The 12,164-nt window shown below is 35.1% G+C and overlaps 1 protein-coding gene across 1 annotated transcript; it reads left to right on the forward strand.

The window, feature by feature from the left end:
* Positions 1-239: 239 nt before the first annotated feature.
* On the forward strand, positions 240-1,285 carry LOC141700170 (ninja-family protein AFP3-like). Its single transcript, XM_074503990.1, has 2 exons — positions 240-525; positions 987-1,285. Exons 1-2 carry the CDS (start codon positions 240-242, stop codon positions 1,283-1,285), a joined length of 585 nt encoding a protein of 194 aa, XP_074360091.1.
* The last annotated feature ends 10,879 nt before the right edge of the window (positions 1,286-12,164 follow it).

The raw sequence follows: 12,164 nt of genomic DNA on the forward strand, positions 1-12,164 counted from the left end.
GACATACACAACTCTGCATTTCATCTTAAATCGATGTTTTCAACTCTTTAGAGTGGCACGACCACTGCAGTTAGTACCAAGAGTTAATTAAAGAGGCATTCACATTTAACTATGGTTCATTCAATCAATCCCCTGGCATCCCCATCAAGGTATTACTATCACTTTTGTTACTCTATCCATTTGTATATCAATTCATTTATTACTCATAAAATTTATCATGGTGTTTTATTTGTTCAAGTATGAGAGGAAAGGAGGCTGTAGTTGATGAAATCAATGAAGACATTGATTTAAGTCTGAGCCTTTCTTTGAATGGAAGACTTGGTGTGGATCCACAAAGAAATCATAAACTAACTGGTGCACCTTCTCATTTGATCAACCCTCACCAAAGGAGGTCGGCTGTTTTTAATGAAAATGGTGTTGGAAGACAAGAGGTACAGTCATTGGCGCCTATGGATGCTAACAGGAGGTCACTCCATTCCAGCGGCTCTTCAACAATTAGTTACTTCCAAAATCAAATCATTGAAGGTAACATACATTCATTTTCGTATTAATTAGCCACTTATTTGTACTTGTGAGACAACTCTTCTCGCATTTGTATCCAATTATTTGTGAGTGTGATATTTTAATTGGGAGTCTGGCGGTATCAAAAAATGTTTAGCATGAACATCTAGTTTTTTTTCGTATCTTAGATTGATGAAAAACGCTAGTGCTCTAAATTAATTAAGCAAAATATTTTGCAGTAAATTATAATAGATCATGAAAAACATAAAGAGGGTTTGTTTAAGCGAATTAGTTCTTTATTATGCCATATCTGCACACAAATGAGGAGTTTGTTACTCTATAATATTTGATCTGTGGAATTGACATTGAAAGTATCATCTTCTGTCATTTAGAAGAACCTCACCAATTCCAGTTTGACATTTACACTGTTATTGCCTTCTTCTCTCATATATATGATTATATTCAAATGAACAAACAAATCACAGGCCATGGATTCCCTGCAAACATATGTTCAGCTGACAAAAACCGAGCTAAGGGGAGAGAGTTCAAGAAAGTTTCAGAAATGCCACATGTTTATACTACCATCTGTGGCCGAAAGATAAATGGGTATCTGTCCAAGTACAACCAGGAGGAAACTCGTATCCTTTGTGCCTGCCATGCTTTTTCCATGACTCCAGCTGAGTTCATCAAACATGCAGGTGGTGGTGATGTTGCCTTTCCGGAGAGACACATCACAGTCAAGCCTGTTTTTGGTGATGGTGAAGTGGTCAATCAACATTATTAAGCACATCACATCATAACTAGTAATAAGTCTGTTTGAACTCTTCTATTAGGTATCTGATTATATGTTGTTTTATTTGTTGAACATTTGGCCATCAGAATGTGTACTTTGTGACTCAAGTGTTGGTATGCTTTGTGATGTAGTTTGTGACTTGAATGTTGGTATGTTGGCATGGATTTGTGTCATTATCAGATGTTTATTTGTGCTGTGACTATCTTATGACTTGTGCAATGGGTATTTTATGTGTGTTATATAACTATCTTGTGTCTCCTGACTCACCTGTATAACAATGTTCTATATATATTGACTTCATATCAGCATGTTATATTAACTATCTTATGCTACTGAGAGCATGATACATATATTATTTGTGCCTGTCATGGTAGGTCTATGACTAAGCTAAGTGACTGCAGCCGAGTTCATTAACATGCAGGTATCTGTAGTAATGTTGCCAAACCTCTCTACGGATCAAATAATTCGAATTCTTACTTCACTTAATCAAGAACATCATCATATATCTTCAGCTCTTTTAATATGGATCTAGTATAGTCAGATGACTTTTCTTGTTTGTTACGAGTCTATGTTTTATAGTTTCTTTGTACCTCACCTATAAAATTTGCTAGAATTTTTAAGATATTAAAATTTGTTTGTTAAAATTTGTTAAGATATTAGTATCATAAAAAAACTTAGAATTTTTATAAATTTCCTTTTATCTTTTAATCAAATAGGTTTGAAAATTGCCCATCCAAATAATCCATATTATTGAATAGATACATACAAGACTATAAAGATAAGTTATTGACGTTGTATCACTATTAGTTTCATAAAAAGAATACTATAACATTTTTTTAAGTCATCAATTAGAATGTATCATAAAAATTGTAAATAATAACAATTGAGATGATATTAAAAAAGTAGTAAATATGTTAAATAAGAAAAATTGAAATTATTATTTTAGGAATTTATAAAAATCAGTAAAATGTATGGCAGTTTCAATTTTGTAACCGTAACCAGTACATAATTAACTATATGTCATTCAGTTACTCATTTTTTGTCTGTAAGTTTTATCTGTAAACAGAATACATGTGAGCGTTGGGTATTGAAGAAGTGAGTTAGAGGTTAGAGATAAGCATACATTTGTCGGTTTCAGGACGTGGAATGTGTCAATACGTGTCACTAGTTAATTCTTAGCATACTGCCACGCACCTAGTTAGCTGACATACACAACTCTGCATTTCATCCTAAATCGATGTTTTCAACTCTTTAGAGTGGCACGACTAGTGCAGTTAGTACCCAGAGTCAATTAAAGAGGCATTCACATTTAACTATGGTTCATTCAATCAATCCCCTGACATCCCCATCAAGGTATTACTATCACTTTTGTTACTCTATCGATTTGTATATCAATTCATTTATTACTCATAAAATTTATCTTGGTGTTTTATTTGTTCAAGTATGAGAGGAAAGGAGGCTGTAGTTGATGAAATCAATGAAGACATTGATTTAAGTCTGAGCCTTTCTTTGAATGGAAGATTTGGTGTGGATCCACAAAGAAATCATAAACTAACTGGTGCACCTTCTCATTTGATCAACCCTCACCAAAGGAGGTCGGCTGTTTTTAATGAAAATGGTGTTGGAAGACAAGAGGTACAGTCATTGGCGCCTATGGATGCTAACTGGAGGTCACTCCATTCCAGCGGCTCTTCAACAATTAGTTACTTCCAAAATCAAATCATTGAAGGTAAACTGGTGTGAGCAGAATTCTCCTCCTCGATCAGTTCTCAGAACTTTAACCTTCTTCTCCCGTCCATTTTCAACCAGTGCCCGAAACCTTTTAAACACATTGAAGGTTTCGTCCTTATTTTTCAACATAAAGGACCACATCATCTTGCTGAAATCGTCTACTAATAACATAAAATATCTGTTACCTCCCGACATCGCTGGTTCAATGGGGCCACTCAAGTCAGCATGAATTAACTCCAGGACGTCCTTTGCATGGAAATTGGTTTGTGATGGGAACGCCTTCCTCACTTGCTTTGACATTAAATAATCAGAACATATTTCTTTTGGTTGCACAAATTTAGGAAGCCCATGTGCCATCTCTGTTGTAGACATCAGGTTCATGGCTTGGAAATTCACATGGCCAAGGCGAGAATGCCATAACCATGTTGAGTCATTCAATTTTGACAACGAACACTTTGACTCGCTTGATTCAATAATTATTTTGTATAAGCGATTAGCAGACCGTTTTACTTTCATTAGTAATTTCTCTTGCTTGTCATAAACCCAAAGAAAAACACCACTCAAAATGACCTTATTGCCTTCCTCGGATAATTGGCCTAGGCTAATGATGTTATTGCAAAGTGTGGGAATATAATATACCTCTTTTAGTGCTCGTTCCTCTCCATTCTTGCACAGAAATTTCACAGTGCCCTTCCCTTTTATATCCACTGTAGAGCCGTCACCAAACTTCACATGTCCCCTGACACTTTCATCTAAATCATTAAACTTTGATTTGTTTGGCCCGTCATATGATTGCTTGCTCCATTATCCAGATACCAAACGTTTGAATCCATCTGTTTTCCGTTTGTCAGACTTCTTGGTGTTACCTTCTCTTCATTGAGCAACAATCTTCTTTCTTATATCTCATCACTTTCAGTAAGTAATAGTGCTGGTCCTTCATCGTCCACCTGTGCCATATTCACTTCATGTCTCTGATCTTTCTCCCTTTTGGGTTTACGACAATCAACAGCATAATGTCCGTAGTTGTGACAGTTGTAGCATCGCAGTCTACTCTTGTACCTTCCTCCACGGTAGTCATTTGTTCCTCGTCCCCTTTGGCTTGTGAATCCTCCTGTCCCGTTCTTACGCTTGATCCATTCATCATGTGTCAGAAGCAATTTTGCATCTCCACTTTCCTTCTTTAACCACTCTTCTTCTTTGAGTGGCAGCTGACTGGGAGCCTCATTTTGTCTTTTCAGTCATTCTTCGTGGGCATTTAAAGACCCCACAGCCTCCTCCACAGACATTTTCTCTAAGTCCCCAAATTGCTCAATGGTAGATGCAATTTGGAGGAATTTGGTCGGGACAGCACGTAACAGTTTCTTCACCAGATAGTTTTCCTCTATCACCTCGCCCAGTGCTCGAATATTAGCAACAATTCCATTCATCTTCATGTAAAAATCATCCAGAGATTCATTGTCTTTCATTTACAGTGACTCGAACTCTGCCTTCAAAGTCTGTACTCTGGCTTTCTTCACACGATCTGCACCCAGACACATAGTCTTGATCGCCTCCCAGGCGTCCTTAGCATTTTCCTTGTCAGCAGGCGATAGTAACACGTCTTCAGGTATGCCCTGATAAATAGCAGCTAGTGCAACCTTATCGATCTTCTCTTCAACTATCCTTTTTGGATCCTTAGGTTGTATAGCATCCCACACACCATGCGCTTGCATATACACTTTCATTTTCATCGCCCAGGCTGTGTAATTACTCTTGGCCAGCATTGGGTAGCTCAGATTTATCGTGCCGTCTTTAGTTTTGTTAGTTTCCATATTCGTGGCCTTTGGCATATATTTTGTCATGCACCTGGAACATGAGAGCTCTGATACCAATTCTAGAATATATCTTATACTATACTGTTTGTTTATGAAAACTGAGAAAACAAAGTTGCACGAAAAATCTTACTGCTTTATTAAAAATAACTAACAGCTATATATGGAAATACACTACAACGGATGGAAACTAAAAAGCTAGAAAAGAGGCCACTAGCCGGACTCCTACAAAGACTCAAACACGACCTACATTATTCAAGAGACTCCTACTAACACTATAACTGAACTATGACTTGTTCTCTAAAACAAAGTCCCGCCAGCTGACTCCTTTAAACAATATTCAGATTAAACCAACATACTGTACCGGTTTGTTTTCTCTGTTGAGGACCCTGTGTAGAAAAATTAGTTCAAACTTCGCAAGTGCAGATTTTATGAACTGTGTACTTGATGTCGAAAAAATTTATCTCATTAGCAGCGTGCTCTACCATAGTTTTCTATGTATACAAATTCAGGAAGGTTTGCTTATTTTTTTAATTAGCCTGGTATGCTTGAGAAGTAGTTGTACCATTTGATTCTGATTACTTTTCTACACGTGCATTATATATTTGGATTTTTGACACCATCCGATTAGAGTTTGGTGCTTGTAATTGCAGGCAATAGGTTTCTACTTTATACCTTTTGACTATACCTACCACTGACAAAAAAAAGAACAAAAGAAAAACTGATTTCCTGCAAGATAGATAAACCTTAATCAGTTTTCTATAGAATTTTGTATTAATTGCTCTATGTATCAATACACAGATTATTCCATAAACCTTTAGTCTCGTAATATTTTTTTAGAAGCTGAGATATTGATTTTAGAAATTTATGCTTTAGGAAATAGGGAAATGACAGATACAATGGAGGAAATATTTCAGTCTGCACTTACTTTGGGAAGAAATGGGGCTGTAAGTATATTCATTATTCTAGTTTGAAATTTATTATTTGTAATCAATTACTAAAATGAAGCATTGAACTAATTGTCGAAGGCATTTGGTACATATGGATAAAAAATTGTGTGTAATAAAAGAAATTTAAGATGCAAATGTTTTTACACTGAAAGCATAAACTTATTTACATTCTATACATCCTGTCATATGTGGTGGGGTGGGAGGGATGTCCCTTGTCTTATTTAAAGTTTAGTAATTTACACAGGCAATTATAACTACTAGACCATGGAATATGGTATATAACCTTAGGAAATCATTTTAAATATGTTCTTAATTTGCTAGTGTTATTTATCATTTTTTAATTGTATATATAAATAAGTATTTGTACCTTAAGTCCTGTGCAGCCTTTTGAAATTTATTTACTGCAAATGTGAGAATTTTTTTAAATCTTTAATTAAACCAAGAATTATAGTTAATTTTTGCTTCTGCATATATGCAGGGTGGACTTCCTGGGGCTAAAAAGTTCTCGAGCACAGAAACTCTCATCGGATTACTAAAGAAGCTGAAGGCACTGAATCGACCTTATGGAGCTATCTGTGCATCCTCTGGTTGGGTTCTGGAGCCACATGGCTTACTTAACGTATTGTCTCTTACTATCTCCGCATTTTGCTGCAAAACATTATAGGATATGTTTAAAGATTAATTATCATATACTTATTTTCTTCCATTTATTTAGAACATGTTAATTCTTTTTTATGTTGTAGATTACTAGTCTTGTACGTGTCTTTCTTTACTTGTAGATTCTGGTTTGATATTAACTTTTTGTATGACAGAAAATATTATACTGAAATTCAAGCAAATATGAATGTAGCTCACCATGGAGAGAAACAACCACACGGAAGAAGAATCATTGTCAAATAACGGCCAACAAATACCATGTAATTTCATAGCATTAGTAAACAGCTGCATGCGAATGTTCATATAGTATTGTAATAATCTTATAAAAAGGCAAAATGTAGTCTCATTGGTTCAAGTTTATTTATATAAGGATGGTAGTATGGTGATGGTGAAGGTAAGTAGTAGTACGGGGAAACTGATGTTATGGTTGGTGGACTGATGTTTATGGTTTGTGGATTGTGGATTGTGTTGGTTTTAAAACAATGGTCTTATTTATGGGAATGTTAATTTACAAACAGTTCCTAGCATTTTTTTTATAAAAGCGTTGCAATAGGTCTTTATAGTGTTGCTAATAATCACTAAAAACGTTGCTAAATACACTAAAAAGCGTTGCAAAAAATACTAAAAAGCGTTGCAAAAAGGTTGCATCGAATCCCCCACATGTGGGCCCCATTGTGGGGCCCACAAATATTGAACTGATAGCCCACACCCTACTGTAACACTTTTCAAGACCTATTGCAACCCCATTGGTGTTGCAATAGCACGTTTCTGTAACGGATAACCAAGGATTGCAACAGGGTGTCACCGGGGTTGCAAAAAACTCTATTGCAACGCCTAAAATTGCAACCCCGAAGAAGAGTCGCCATAGCCTTTTTTTGGCCTTTAGCAACGCTTTTTTGACCTTTAGTTACGGTTTCTTGGGGTTGCAGTATCCAATCTATGGCGTAGTGTTTTCACAACATCACTTTTCTTCAAAACTTTCATTCGAATAGGTGGCCTATTACGACGCTGATCGCGAGCATAGTACTGTATATCATAAACAATTTCGGGATCAGAGGTGGGCACAATGGGATTGGTTGGTGGTGTTGCAGGCGAAAAAACTCGAACATCTTTGAGAGTTGGAATGGTGGTTTTGTATTCCGGGACTTGAGCATGGTTTAGTTATTTCCCATGGTGTTTTAATGTATTTTCTTAGGGTTTTAAATAGTGATTTCATTATTTATGGCATCGCCTGAACAATGTCTGAGATTTGTTATTCATTAAAGAATGTGAATGAAGTTTTCAACTCCGTTATTAACGGATATTTACCGGGCTAGAAGGATAGTGTCCGTAGGAGACAATACTTACCAGTGCATGTATAGCAATGCTACATGTTTAAAATGTAGATGTCCCAAATATTGTTACAAAAATGTTTAAACTTAAATTAAACTTAAATTTTGACAGTCATTTTGTATCTATCATTATTCATTTCAAGAAATCATTTCCAGAAAGACAAGATTTTTTACTAAATAATACATAAATAAAACATGTCATTTTTTTATTGGCAGGAATCATATAAATATGGCTCATTTAATTTATGAAGAATAGTTAAATAGGAATTATATAGTTTATGCAGTGTCATCCAAGAGTTTAAATATTATTGAAAAAAGAAATAAAAAAATTTGTTAATAGCTTTGTCAACCCTAATAACATTTATATTTATTTGTACCTCATATGTATTTTAGGTATTTTAAATATTATTTTTCTTTTTGTCTTGGTAAAATTTTGTATTTTTATTATTTAATTATTCTCTCAAATACATAAAAAAAGTTTAGTAATATTTAGATAAATAGATTGAAAAAATGGGTTTATTAAAAAGACATAACAAAATGAAAAAAAGATATAAAATATTGTTTTCCATAATAATTTGTAAAAATACAAACCTTTAAATTAAATTAAAAAAATCAAAATAGTGATATAACTAGGCAAACTTATTTGCAACTTTAAAATTTAGTAATTACTATCTATTTTTTATTACTTAAGAACAAGTTTTTAATCAAGTGCAACAAAAAGTAATTTCAATTATTTTTCATAAAAATAAAAAAAGTTTACATTTATTACTTTTAATGGTTACAAATATTTTCATAAGATATTAATATCTTAAATAAGAAAAATTAAAATTATTATTTTCCGAATTTATAAGAATCAGTAAAATGCAAGTGAGTTTCAATTTTGTAACCGTAGCCAATACATAATTAACTATATGTCATTCAGTTACTCAATTTTTGTCTGTAAACGGAATACATTTACTTAGTTTTATCCGTAAACAGAATACATGTGAGCCTTAGGGCATTGAAGAAGTGAGCTAGAGGTTAGAGATAAGTTAGATACATTTGTCTGTTTCAGGGCGTGGAATGTGTCAATACGTGTCACTAGTTAATTCTTAGCATACTGCCACGCACCTAGTTAGCTGACATACACAACTCATGCATTTCATCTTAAATCGATGTTTTCAACTCTTTAGAGTGGCAGGACTACTGCAGTTAGTACCCAGAGTTAATTAAAGAGGCATTCACATTTAACTATGGTTCATTCAATCAATCCCCGGGCATCCCCATCAATGTATTACTATCACTTTTGTTCTCTATCGATTGTATATCAATTCATTTATTACTCATAAAATTTATCTTGGTGTTTTATTTGTTCAAGTATGAGAGGAAAGGAGGCTGTAGTTGAAGAAATCAATGAAGACATTGATTTAAGTCTGAGTCTTTCTTTGAATGGAAGATTTGGTGTGGATCCACAGAGAAATCATAAACTAACTGGTGCACCTTCTCATTTGATCAATCCTCACCAAAGGAGGTCGGCCATTTTTAATGAAAATGGATCGGTTGAGGTAAAAATTCGGCCTTCCTTTCCAACTGGCCCAAGGGTAATGGAAACCCGAAGACAAGAGGTATCACTGGCGCCTATGGATGCTAACAGGAGGTCACTCCATTCCAGCGGCTCTTCAACAATTAGTTACTTCCAAAATCAACTCATTGAAGGTAACATACATTTCTTTTCGTATTTTTTAGCCACTTATTTGTGCTTGTGAGACAACTCTTTTCACGTTTGTATCCAATTATTTGTATGTGTGATATTTTAATTGGGAGTCTTGGGATCAAAAAAATGTATAGCATGAACATGTAGTTTTTCCTTCGTATCTTAGATAGATGAAAAATGTTAGTGCTTTAAATTAATTAAGCAGATACATTTTGCAGAAAATTATAATAGATCATGAAAAACATAAAGAGGGTTTGTTTACGCGAATTAGTTCTTTATTATGTCATATCTGCACAGAAATGAGGAGTTTGTTACTCTATAATAATTGATCTGTGGAATTGACATTGAAACTATCATCTTCTGTCATTTGGAAGAACCTCACCAACTCCAGTTTGACATTTACACTGTTATTGCCTTCTTTTCTCATATATATGATTATATTTAAATGAACAAACAAATCACAGGCCATGGATTCCCTGCGAACATATGTTCAGCTGACAAAAACCGAGCTAAGGGGAGAGAGTTCAATAAAGTCTCAGAAATGCCACATGTTTATACTACCATCTCTGGCCGAAAGATAAATGGGTATCTGTCCAAGTACAACCAGGAGGAAACTCGTATCCTTTGTGCCTGCCATGCTTTTTCCATGACTCCAGCTGAGTTCATCAAACATGCAGGTGGTGGTGATGTTGCCTTTCCGGAGAGACACATCACAGTCAAGCCTGTTTCTGGTGATGGAGAAGTGGTCAATCCACTTTATTAAGCACATCACACCATCTATCATAACTAGTAATAAGTCTGTTTGAACTCTTCTATTAGGTATCTTATCATATGTAGTTTTATTTGGTAAACATTTGGCCATCAGAATGTGTACTTTGTGACTCAAGTGTTGGTATGCTTTGTGATGTAGTTTGTGACTTGAATGTTGGTATGTTGGCATGGATTTGTGTCATTATCAGATGTTTTTTTGTGCTGTGACTATCTTATGACTTGTGCAATGAGTATTTTATGTGTGTTATATAACTATCTTAAGTCTCCTGACTCACAGTCACCTGTATAACAATGTTCTATATATTGACTTCATATCAGCATGTTATATTAACTATCTTATGCTACTGAGAGCATGATACATATATTATTTGTGTCTGTCATGGATGGTAGGTCTATGACTAGCTAAGTGACTGCAGCCGAGTTCATTAACATGCAGGTAGCTGTAGTAATGTTGCCAAACCTCTCTACGGATCAAATAATTCGAATTCTGTTGGAAATGTAGATGGGCTCAACAATATAATTTTAACTTAAACATAATATAATAAGGACACACACTAACACACCCTTTTATTTGATACACAAGTGTTACAAATTCAAGCTAGAGCTTGATTTTCTTTCACTAGGCTTCAGCCTTTCTTTGCTCAGAGGAGCTTCAGCTCTCTCTCACTCTCTTCTAATCTTTTCACTTCTGTGTGTTATCCTTCTGTGTGTTATCTTTTTTGGTGTGTTTTGTAATGCAAACACAGAAGCCTTTTTATAGGACTTCAAGATGATTGCCTCACTGCATATGTAATCTACATGCTGATCTAATAACTTGCATCGGTATATTTGTTATCCAAATATGACCAGCCTGGTCTTAAGCAGCCTGGTCTTAAGCATTGGGAAGGTGCTGCCGTTATTATCTCCTCCGGACTTCAATACTTCTAGCTGTAATGAAACTTATTTCTTGCTTTCATACCACTGCTATTACAAACCCAGCTGATCTTTCTAATAAGGCTGCTCCTTTATTTAATCCATACGTCTTTGACTATCACCTTGCATGAATGTAAATACTCTAACATTTATTTATCCCACCATTTATTATGGGTTTACTGCTAGTTGCTGCTAATATTGATGCTTGACTGCCTACCATATTAGATGTTCAAATATTAAATTGAACAAGTTGTTGTGATGTTTTTCAAAGAGAGTTTGACTTCTAACACTCCCCCTCAAACTCGACTTTGCATTCCGAGTTTCTCTTTCACTTTGTGAAACACGCCCCACTTCAACAATTTCATAAATATATTATCCAAAATTTCTTTAGTCTTGTAGTGCACTCGTTCCGCAATTTTATGACGCACATGTACTCGATTTTTGTTTCTTTCTCCGTTTGCATTTAGACAAAACACCAAGTACTCAAAATTTATTTGTGCCGCACTTGTTGCTTCATAGAAATTATATCGACTCGTCATTTGTTTTGGCGCTTCTGTTTCACCGTTTCTTTTGATCTCATTAATCACTGTTTTCAAACGGAAAACTTGCTCCGCGATATTTTGAAACTCTTCATTTTTATATTTTCAAACTCGCCACGAATAACTTGGAGCGACACCTTTTTGACTATGTCCACGTCTTGGAACGATTTCTGCAGAATCTCCCAAACCTCTTTTGCCTTTTTTATATCTGCAATTTTATCAAAGGTGGATTCGTCGACACCTCGATAAATCATGAACTATGCCTTGCTATTTTTACTCCGGCTGTCTTTTAACACCGTCTTCTCAGCATCTGAAAGTGCTGCTTCAGCAGCTGATGTGAGATCGTCATACCCGTTTTCGATAATATCCAAAATTTCGTATGAACTGAGTAGTGTCTTCCTTTGGATACTCCAGTCCTCATAATTTGTGTCCGTCAATATCGGAACCTGGGCGTGCATCATATGCACCATTTTTC

The sequence above is a fragment of the Apium graveolens genome, unplaced genomic scaffold (genome assembly GCF_009905375.1).
Source record: "Apium graveolens cultivar Ventura unplaced genomic scaffold, ASM990537v1 ctg1841, whole genome shotgun sequence".
NCBI lineage: Eukaryota > Viridiplantae > Streptophyta > Magnoliopsida > Apiales > Apiaceae > Apium > Apium graveolens.